The sequence below is a fragment of the Salmo salar genome, chromosome ssa20 (genome assembly GCF_905237065.1).
Source record: "Salmo salar chromosome ssa20, Ssal_v3.1, whole genome shotgun sequence".
Taxonomy (NCBI): Eukaryota; Metazoa; Chordata; class Actinopteri; order Salmoniformes; family Salmonidae; genus Salmo; species Salmo salar.
This window is the reverse complement of record NC_059461.1, coordinates 20,708,428-20,720,234: the sequence shown is the minus strand read 5'-3', so window position 1 is coordinate 20,720,234 and position 11,807 is coordinate 20,708,428. Positions and strand designations below refer to the sequence as shown.

The 11,807-nt window shown below is 44.9% G+C and overlaps 1 protein-coding gene across 1 annotated transcript; it reads right to left on the bottom strand.

Annotated features, from left to right (window-relative positions):
- Nucleotides 1–1,657: 1,657 nt before the first annotated feature.
- On the bottom strand, nucleotides 1,658–11,559 carry LOC106580216 (glutathione hydrolase 5 proenzyme-like). The gene is given in 8 exon segments (XM_045704223.1): nucleotides 1,658–1,774; nucleotides 6,776–6,881; nucleotides 7,106–7,313; nucleotides 8,590–8,653; nucleotides 8,655–8,798; nucleotides 8,879–9,017; nucleotides 9,542–9,728; nucleotides 11,364–11,559. Coding segments are annotated over 8 exon segments (1,161 nt in total).
- Between the last annotated feature and the right edge of the window lie 248 nt (nucleotides 11,560–11,807).

The window sequence follows — 11,807 nt, the reverse complement described above, 5'->3', positions numbered from 1 at the left end:
TATGGCAAGAACAGCTCAAATAAGCAAAAAGAAACAACAGTCCATCATTACTTTAAGACATGAATGTCAGTCAATACGGAACATTTCAAGAACTTTGAAAGTTTCAAGTGTAGTCGCAAAAGCCATCAAACACTATGATGAAACTGGCACTCATGAGGACCGCCATAGGAAAGGAAGACCCAGAGTTATCTCTGCTGCAGAGGATAAGTTCATTAGAGTTAACTGCACCTCAGAACGCAGCCCAAATAAATGCTTCAACAGAGTTCAAGTAACAGACACATCTCAACATCAACTGTTTAGAAGAGTGTGTGAATCAGGCCTTCATGGTTGAATTGCTGCAAAGAAACCACTACTAACTGTTTTATTTTTATTTCACCTTTATTTAACCAGGTAGGCCAGTTGAGAACAAGTTCTCATTTACAACTGCGACCTGGCCAAAATAAAGCAAAGCAGTGCGACACAAACAACAACACAGAGTTACACATGGAATAAACAAACGTACAGTCAATAACACAATAGAAAAGTCTATATACAGTGTGTCCAAATGAAGTAAGATTAGGGAGGTAAGGCAATAAACAGGCCGTAGTGGCGAAATAATTACAATTTATTAAATAAACACTGGAGTGATAGATGTGCAGAAGATGAATGTGCAAGTAGAGACACTGGGGTGCAAAGGAGCAAAAAAATTAAAAATAACAATATGGGGATGAGGTAGATGGATGGGCTATTTACAGATGGGATATGTACAGGTGCAATGAGCTGTAAGCAGCTCTGATAGCTGATGCTTGAAGTTAGTGAGGGAGATATGAGTCTCCACCTTCAGTGATTTTTGCAATTCGTTCCAGTCATTGGCAGCAGAGAACTGGAAGGAAAGGCAGCCAAAGGAGGAATTAGCTTTGGGGGTGACCAGTGAAATATACCTGCTGGAGAGCGTGCTACAGGTGGGTGCTGCTATGGTGACCAGTGATCTGAGATAAGGCGGGGCTTTACCTAGCAAAGACTTATAGATGACCTGGAGCCAGTGGGTTTGGCAACGGATATGAAGCGAGGGCCTGCCAACGAGAGCATACAGGTTGTAGTGGTGGGTGGTATATATGTCACGACTCCTGCCGAGGGTGACTCCTCTCCCTGTTCGGGTGGCGCTTGGCGGTCGTCGTCACCGGCCTACTAGCTGCCACCGATCCCTTTTTCCTTTTCTGTTGGTTATGCCTTTATTTGTTGCACCTGTTTCAATTAGGTCATTAGCTGAGCTATTTAAGCCCGTCTCCCCCCCTGTTCTGTGTGTGGGCTTGTTTCATTCATTTACACTGTGTGTTGTGTAGTGGATCGTGTTTTTTGGGACTTTGTATTTTGATACGCCCTGTTGTGTTGGGCGAATACTCTTTTGGTGGTGCGTAAATAAAAGCACTGTACTAAACGCTTCTGTTTCCTGCGCCTGACTCCACACCCATGACGTCCCAGCGTTACAGAAGCCCGCACCTTCTAAGCATGGAGTCAGCAGGAGCAGCCGCCACCCCACTACCATCGATGGAGGAAAGGTTCCTCCATCACACCACCGTCCGGATTGGGTTAGCTGTGGACCAGATGATGGAGAGGATGGACCGATGGGAGAGGAGTGGTCTCCTCTCTTCACCTCCAGCTCACCCGACGAGTCCACCTACTCCGCTCCCTTCTCCGTCTGGATCTGGCGCACTTCGTCTTGCGCCCCCGGGGGAGTACGATGGAGCAGCAGCGGGGTGCCAGGGGTTTCTGTTACAGATCGCTTTATACCTGGCTACCGTGAGGCCGACTCCCTCGGGGGAGGAGAGTGTGAGCCTCCTCGTCTCCTGCCTGACGGGCCGAGCGTTGGAATGGGCCAACGCTGTATGGAATGGCCCAGACTCAGCGAGGGAGAACTACCCTGAGTTCACCCGCCGTTTCCGGGCCGTATTCCACCACCCCCCAGAAGGCCGAGGGGCGGGTGAACGACTGTTTCATCTTAGGCAGGAGACGAGGAGCGTGCAAGACTTTGCTCTGGAGTTCCGGAACTTGGCTGCTGGGGCCGGGTGGAACGACAGGACCCTAATGGATCACTACCGGTGTAGCCTCCGGGAGGACGTCCGCAGGGAGCTAGCGTGTCGGGACACTACACTCTCCCTAGATGAACTGATCGATATGTCCATCCGACTGGACAATCTGTTGGCTGCCCGCGGGCGTTCAGAAAGGGTCGTGTCAGTTCCACCTCCTAGCCCTCCCGCGCCCATTCCAATGGAGCTAGGAGGGGCCGCCAATTGTGGTCGACGAGGACACACGGCCGACTGGTGCTGGGTGGGTCCCTCTGGGAGTCAAGAGGGCAGGCAGAACACTCCTCGTTCACCCCAGGTGAGTCCGCATCAAACTCACCCAGAACCCTCTGTTGGTCACATGTTTGTTTTAATTTTCTTTCTTGATTTTCCTCCCTTTTCCCAGCATAAGGCGCTAGTCGATTCAGGCGCAGCTGGGAACTTTATGGATCGCGGACTCGCCCTCAGTCTGGGAGTTTCCATCGATGCCACGTCGGTGGAGAGTCCAGACCAGGTTTCCACTGTGCGCATTCCCCCTGAGTATGCCGATTTGGCTCTCGCCTTCTGTAAGAAGAAGGCGTCTAAATTACCACCTCATCGACAGGGGGATTGTGCGATAAACCTCCAGGTAAACACTGCGCTTCCCAAGAGTCACGTGTACCCATTGTCCCAGGAGGAGATGTTGGCTATGGAGAAATATGTCACGGAATCTCTGGGACAGGGGTACATTCGGCCCTCCATTTCACCCGTCTCCTCGAGTTTATTTTTCGTGAAGAAAAAGGGGGGAGGTCTGCGTTAATGCAGATTATAGAGGTCTCAATTCCATTACAGTGGGGTTCAGTTACCCACTACCTCTCATCGCTACGGCGGTGGAATCATTTCACGGTGCGCGTTTTTTCACAAAACTGGATCTCAGGAGTGCGTATAATCTGGTGAGTATTCGGGAGGGAGACGAGTGGAAAACTGCGTTTAGTACCACATCGGGCCACTATGAGTACCTCGTCATGCCGTATGGGTTGAAGAATGCTCCAGCCGTCTTTCAATCCTTTGTGGATGAGATTCTCAGGGACCTGCATGGGCAGGGTGTGATTGTGTATATCGACGATATCCTGATTTACTCCGCCACACGCGCCGGGCATGTGTCTCTGGTGCACAGGGTGCTTGGTAGACTGCTGGAGCATGACCTATACGTCAAGGCTGAGAAGTGTGAGTACTCCAAACGAGCGGTCTCCTTCCTGGGTTATAGCATTTCCACCTCTTTTGGTGGTGCGTAAATAAAAGCACTGTACTAAACGCTTCTGTTTCCTGCGCCTGACTCCACACCCACGACGTCCCAGCGTTACAATATGTGGCTTTGGTGACAAAACTGATGGCACTGTGATAGACTGCATCCAATTTGCTGAGTAGAGTGTTGGAGGCGATTTTGTAAATGACATCGCCGAAGTCAAGGATTGGTAGGATAGTCAGTTTTATGAGGGTATGTTTGGCAGCATGTGTGAAGGATGCTTTGTTGCAAAATAGGAAGCCGATTCTAGATTTAATTTTGGATTGGAGATGCTTAATATGAGTCTGGAAGGAGAGTTTACAGTCTAACCAGACACCTAGGTATTTGTATTTGTCCACATATTCTAAGTCAGAACCGTCCAGAGTAGTGATGCTAGGAGGGCAGTCAGGTGTGGGCAGCGATCGGTTGAAGAGCATGCGTTTAGTTTTACTTGCATTTAAGAGCAGTTGGAGGCCACGGAAGGAGAGTTTGGTTTGTTAATACAGTGTCCAAAGAAGGGCCAGAAGTATACAGAATGGTGTCATCTGCGTAGAGGTGGATCAGAGAATCACCAGCCGCAAGAGCGTCATCATTGATGTATACAGAGAAAAGAGTCAGCCCGAGAATTGAACCCTGTGGCACCCCCATAGAGACTGCCAGAGGTCCGGACAACAGGCCCTCCAATTTGACACACTGAACTCTGTCTGAGAAGTAGTTGGTGAACCAGGCGAGGCAGTCATTTGAGAAACCAAGGCTATTGAGTCTGCCGATAAAAATGTGGTGATTGACAGGGTCGAAAGCCTTGGCCAGGTCGATGAATACGTCTACACAGTATTGTCTTTTGTCGATGGCGGTTATGATATTGTTTAGGACCTTGAGCGTGGCTGAAGTGTACCCATGACCAGCTCTGAAACCTGATTGCATAGTGGAGAAGGTACGGTGGGATTCGAAATGGTCGGTGATCTGTTTGTTAACTTGGCTTTTGAAGACCTTAGATAGACATAGGTGTGTAACAGTTTGGGTCTAGAGTGTTTCCCCCTTTGAAGAGGGGGATGACCACGGCAGCTTTCCAATCTTTGGGGATCGCAGACGATACAAAAAAGAGATTGAACAGGCTAGTAATAGGGGTTGCAACAATTGTGGCAGATAATTTTAGAAAGAGAGGGTCCAGATTGTCTTTCCCAGCTGATTTGGAGGGGTCCAGATTTTGCAGCTCTTTCAGAACATCAGCTATCTAGATTTGGGTGAAGGAGAAATGGGGGAGGCTTGTGCAAGTTGCTGTGGGGGGTGCAGAGCTGTTGACCGGGGTAGGGGTAGCCAGGTGGAAAGCATGGCTAGCTGTAGAAAAATTTTGTTGAAATGCTTGATTATCGTAGATTTATCGGTGGTGACAAAGGACACCAATAATAAGAAGAGACTTCCTTGGGCCAAGAAACATGAGCAATGGACATTAGACCAGTGGAAATCTGTCCAAATTTGAAATTTTTGGTTCCAACCGCCGTGTCTTTGTGAGACGCAGAGTAGTTGAACGGATGATCTCCACACGTGTGGTTCCCACAGTGAAGCATGGAGGAGGAGGTGTGATGGTGCTTTGCTGGTGACACTGTCAGTGATTTATTTAAAATTCAAGGCACACTTAAGCAGCATGGCTACCACAGCATTCTGCAGCGATACGCCATCCCATCTGGTTTGCACTTACTGGGACTTTCATTCGTTTTTGAACAGTACAATGACCCACAAGACACCTACAGGCTGTGTAAGGGCTATTTGACCACGAAGGAGAGTGACAGAGTGCTGCAAGGGATGACCTGGCCTCCACAATCACCTGACCTCAACCCAATTGAGATGGTTTGGGTTGGACCGCAGAGTGAAGGAAAAGCAGCCAACAAGTGCTCAGCATATGTGTAATATGTAATTTCTGAATAGGATAATGTCACAGGGGTCGTTGAATGGAGACCAAGACACAGTGGGGATAGTGCTCATTCTTAATTATTTTAATGAAGACACTTCAACAAAACGACCAACAACAGTCCCGTCAGGTACACTTAGACTAAACGGAAACAACCACCCACAAAACCCAAAGGAAAACAGGCTGCCTAAGTATGACTTCCAATCAGAGACAACGAAAGACACCTGCCTCTGATTGGAAACCATACCCGGCCAAACATGGAAAAACAACACATAGAAATAGAAAACTAGAACACTCCCACAGAAACTGAAAACCCAAAAACCCACACAAAACAAACCTCTGCCACGCCCTGACCATTTTACTATGGCAAATGACCTCTTTACCTGGTCAGGACATGACAGATAATTAATTTAACGTGATTAGTTATTCACATACTGTATGTATGTCCCTCATTTTAAGGTCAACCATGTTACGTGAACTGAACTCTGAACTCTTTTAATATGGTGAAACTGTTCCTTTAATTTTTTTAAATTAATAATAGAAAGTTTAAAATCAGGTGAGCAGGATCTACTCTTTTTGGCCATTTTCTGGTGTTTGTGGTGGAAAACTGAGAGGGTCGAGCATAACACGTCAACCCTGAAAAATGTTTCAATAATAAAACCAAAATGTGAAACGTGAATTCAATTGCCGTATCCTGTGGCACACAACAAGCTTCCATTCCCCCTGTCACAATGGAATTTATCGCTGGTTGAAGATGAAATCGTGAACCCTGTTATGGTCAACCCTGTTACTTTATTTGGCACTTAATAGGCACTTCATATAGTCCATTTTTTATTTAACCTCTTGGGATGGGAAAACATGTTTTTATGAAGTTGAACATGTGCTCTTTAGGACAGCGATTCTCAACTGGTGGGGGAGGTTTTGAATGGGCAGTGAGTGTCTGAGTAAAAAATAATAATAATAATAATCGTATATATATTTTTTTTACTTACAAATACTCCAGTTTGACCTTAAATTACTAAAACCAGAAAGAAAATGTGTAGAAATGATAATGAACCTATAATTTAACCTCTGAACTATTTTTCTTTATTACAGTATTTTCAATATACAATTATTAGTGCCGCTATTTAGCGGATTTAGTTGATTTTGTGGTCTCAAACCAGTGAGCTTAACATTCTTCATCAAGAATATGGGCAACATTTAATTATTGACAATGAAAAAAGTGGGACTGTTTTTCCCTTGTCATATAACTGACACATTTACTATCAATATTAAAAATAGTTTTCCAGATATTGTAAGGAAAAGAATGTGCGATGTGAATATTGGATTGCGACTGAGACAACCTGGTTCAATTTGGGACCCGAGGCAAAACCAGTTGAGAACCACTGCTTTATTACATAATGTTAAAATTAGGTGAAATCTAAAGTTTTTTTTAACTAAGCTACACTTCACAAAAGGACCCATGTACAGTAGTTGAGTGTTACACAGGTATTTGTTATTGTGTGGCTCAATGTATTTGCATATATACAAAGACCGATAGTTAATACCATGGTCACTTACAAAGGCCATCCCTGTGGTGATCATGCTGCCACCCGACCCGCCAATCACCAGGGTTTTGTACTTGGACTGCAAAACAACAGCGGACATGGAGGAAGGAGGCTGCTCACTTGCAAGCCAAACCATCAAACAAATCATTAAGGTGGCATTATGATCTGCATTCCCACAGACATATGAAAACTCATTGTTGAAAATTACACTGGTTTTAGGGGAGAACACTCTGGATCCAAACCTGTGTGAAGGAAAAGATATTTGACAAGTCATTGGCAATTATACATCTGACATAACCCCAATGATGGTCGTGGTAAGGATTCTACACAGTGAATTACTCACATGTGGTTGATAGTGCAGATAACAGACTCAGCAGTTCTGTCCTCAGCCATCACAGACACATGTGTGGTGCCCATGGTGTCCAGGTATGGAGTGACTATGTTGTACTGGGCATCATGGGTCTCATCACCGCTAAACATGGCCCTGAAGTGGTCAGCAAACTGCTGCTCAGTGAACTTAAGTGCTCTCTGGTCAAAGGAAGGAAATGGACCTTGATCAGGGATGTTGGAGTTACAGTATATGTTGCATTACAGTAGCAACAGTATACTGTATGTTGAACCTCTAGCCACTTCTAGTTTCACCCTCTTGGATGGTTTGCTGTTCAGTTTGGAATAAACTGTACACAGTTCTTAAGATCTGAATGAAATATCTTGAGGGCTGGCTTTGTGTGTGAGTGACATATAGATCCTATTAAGTTACTATTCTAATTCCTAATTCTATAGTGAGTGATTTCAAAAGGTGTTTAGCCCTGAGGCAGGGCTGCAGAATCCTGTGATGCCATAGTCAGACGCCTACGAGTATACAGCCATGTCTCAGGGCTAGCAGGTGTGCAGCAATAAGACATCTTGTGAACAATCTGTGAAAGAAACCCAGGAATGTCTGATCACAGTAGTTTAATAGATTCTGCTTCAGCACATAAGATTGTAATAATCCTTTGCTGTTCCTGGCTGACGACAGCTGAGCATAATGGAGAGAGCTCAATAAATCCGTAGCTCAGTCTCTGCTGGTGGCAGGCCTCTGGTAAATGCCTTCAACAACAGGCCCCCAAACAACATTTGGAGTTACTGTGATAGCAAATGGCCTTAAAACAAACATGAATTCTAGTGAGATTAGCTGCTCATGTTCCACATTGCAATTTATGGATCATAGCTCTCAGTTTCCACAGAAGCCAGTAACACAGGCATATGACTTCACTAACTTCACTAGAGTAAATGACCCACACAGAAATGTGATATTGGCTAAATGGAGTCTTTTCTCACATTTCGTGACCACTCCACTCTGTCAAAATGAGCAGGGATGGATAGAAATTTAAGAATGGAGCACAGCAAAGCTTGCAGCAGTGCCTTAGACTCCCGAGTGCCACAGTGGTCTAAGACACTGCATCTCAATGCCAAAGGTGTCAATACAGATCCTGGTTCGATTCCAGGCTTTATCACAACCGGCTGTGATTGGAAGTCCCATAGGGCGGTGCACAATTGGCCCAGCGTCGTCCGGGTTAGGTCTTGGCCGGGGTAGGCCGTCATCGTAAATAAGAATTTGTTCTTAACTGACTTACCTAGTTAAATAAAGGTAAAAAAATAGCTGATGCTGTATATAATGCTCTCTTGTCACTCAACATGACCCTGAGAGTACCCTGTTGGGGTCAAACAGCACTTAGATCATTAGATTTACGAAGCGTCTTGGTCTTGATCTGTACTGCATCATTCCTTAAGGATTTCCTATGCCTGGAGTCTTGTGGAACTTACTCCTGAGTTAGTGTGGATTACGGACGTACTTCCTTAGTCCGTTGGAAAACTTACAAGCTTCGGTGTAGCGTTGATAGGTTAATTAAGAGTATTTGCTCTCCCATCAGAGAAGCTGAGTTTAGGGTGTGTTCTATAGACAAAAGTAAAATGTAATAAGGAGGTGGGAATGCATGTTGTCTGGTCTCCATGAGGCTTTCAATCTCCACATTCTTATAATCAATGTCAGTTATGTGTCAGTTTACCCAAATATCAATAAGCTAATGATGATTGTTTATGCTCTACATAAGAGCATATCTTTTACGTTGCAGATTAAATCCTCCGCTACTTTTCCAGTGTAAAAAGCATCTGCCCCTTGGTTTGCAACTATCTCCAATGTGTCAGCAAATTTGTCAAACTTCACAGTGTCTCCAACCTTCAGCTGGTTTCCATCCTTATCTAGAAACAACTGACTAGAGGACAGGTCAAATGTAATTGTCTTGCAATGTGATGACAGAATGATGGCTTGACAGTTGCTCTCTTGAAATACTTTTAAACAAAATATCAGCTTGTTTTACGACTTTTTAATAAACAATGTAAATGTAAACACTGTATAGCCCCAAAACATGGTTCAAACTATAATGTTGATATCATGGATGGTCAGTCCTTATATCCATAGCTTTTTCCATGAATTTCAGAGTGGTACAATTTTTCCAGCCCCATCCCTCAGCTGTTTACCAAATCAGTGGGAGGGTGGCCGCTTTGTTATTGTTTGAACTGCAGATTGCCGCTTTAAGGTCCGGGTGTTTCTTACCGTAACGGTAGGGTGGGTCTAATCCCTGTTGATCAGTGGGATAAAGCAGCCCAGGACAGCAGACTTCTCTCTCTCTCTCTATCCAAAACGGTCTTCAGTCACGGCATCTATCAATCTCCATATCCCTGAGATTATAATTTACTGATTGTAGCTTAGTTTATGTTTGTCCGGTTTCATACGCACCGTAATGGTAGAGTCTCATCCCTGTTGATCAGTGGGATGAAGTGGCTCAGGACCTGGGGTACATGGAAACCCTCTCTGGCCAGCTTGATGGTGGTATGGAAGAAGCCTGCCCAGGTGAGTTTCCCAAACAGCCAGTCGGCTTGCTCATACCCATGGATCTCTCCAGGGACACCAATCCATTGGCTGGCTGGAACCGGGGGTGGGGGTGGGGGAAAACAGACTTTTTACACGCCATTTATCTCTCTCTCTATCTGAAATGGTCTTCAGTCATGGTATCTATCTCCATATCCCTGAGATTGCTATCACTTACTAATTGTAGCATTGTTTAAAGGCCCAGTGCAGTCAATTTTCCTCTGTTTTATATATATTTCCACATTATGAGGTTGGAATAATACTGTGAAATTGTGAAAATTACAATGTAATTTTGATGTAAGAGCTTTTTGAAAAGACAGCTTGAAATGTCAGCCTGTTTTGGTGGGATTGAGTTTGGCCTGCCTGGTGACATCACCTCCTCCCCACTCCCAGCAGGACCGGTTCCAGGCATGAGCGACATAAGCGATTGCTTAGGGCCCCCGGCTGCAAGTGGCCCCAACCAAACATTATTATTATATAATTTTTTTACCAAAATACAGGTATCGGGTCTAATTTGAAATGCAAACAGCCCCCATGGTTTAACAACAACCCCACCCCTCCCAATTTGCCAGTTACCCACTGATATGTATAAAAGGGTTATACCTGCAAGAAAGTGGTAAATCATATTAATTTTTTGGATCATTTTAATTGAAAACAATGACAGTAAGGTACTTAATTGTTACCCATTGAGATAAAACATTTTTTAAAACGGCTGCATTGGACCTTTAAGCCTATCAGGAGTGGATTTCTTTTAGGGATTTCGCTAAGCCATTGAATTTCGACTAGTATGGTAATTTCTCTAATTTTCTGTGGAAGCTTGCCCTATTATGTTTACAAATGAAGATGATGTTGGTTTATAGTCTGTATAACAAACTGATTAGTGGTATTAAAAACAAAGCCAACTGACTGGCTGTTCACTGTGTGTGGTCTTGGCTCACAGCACAGCACATGGCAACATCCTGTTTAAAGGTCCATGGGACCCTTGGCCATGTGTCCAGTTTAGAGCGTTTATAATCCCATTTTATTGAAAAGGGGAGAAGTCAAAAGGAAGCCACAAAACCATCTGCCTCTTGCAGTGAGAGGAGAACCAGAAGCAGGCTGACATTAGCAGACAGCTTGTCAGAACGGAGGCAGGAGTTTTGGGTCTGGAGAGGATAGGTCACTTATGGAAATCAATCATATTTATGACTGTAGTGGCTCTAAATGTCATCATTAAATAATGATTTTAAACCAAGGAATGAAAATCCTTGCCTATAAACCAGCATAGTGTGCTTGTCACTTGACATACTGCCTTAATCAGTAAGATATAGCTGCCCCAGGATTACTGGAGTTCCACAGAATTCCCACCACGATGCCAACATGAAGGAAAGCTTGAGTAACTAGAAAAACAGCTCACACTGCGCTGAGAAAGGACATGCTTGTCAGCAACAGAACAAGTCAAGTCATGTTCATGTTTATTCATTTTCACTCCAAATACCTGTCATCAGTTGAAAGATCTGTGGGCATCCACTCAGTAGATCAGGATTAAACTCCTGACGGACGGACTGTGCCTTTGAAATAAACAAAGGTACATGGCATGAAAATTGTTTATCCCCCCTCTGAGATTTCAATAGTTGGATGTCTGTGTGGTATCTTGTAGTAGGGGGATGAAGTGTCCTTACCACCGCTGTCCATCACCGTGAATATGGACCCCCGCCAATGCCCATACTCTGTGGGTTGATGACAGAGGTGCACAGTAACGCAGCAATGGCTCCATCTACTGCCGATCCTCCTCTCTGCAGGATGTCTCCTAATGGGGGTTTACATGTAGTGAGCCTGGCTATCTGTCTGTCTGTGTCCAGTATAGTCCACCAAAATGACGCAAATGCGAACAAAGAGCTCAACATCTACTGTAGATGAACAACCACAAGCTACAGCACCACCCCACCCCCACATACCTCAGGGTGACCTGGACAGGTCACTCACCTTCCAGGAGCACATGAGGACAACAGCAGCCAAGGTCAAAACCAGGAACAACGTCATCTTCAAACTCTTGCTCAACATGAGGTGTCGCTACCACCCCTCTTTGTACCACAGCACTAGCACTCTCATTCTCAGCAGCAGAATAGACTTTAAAACTGGAGGAGAGGGTATC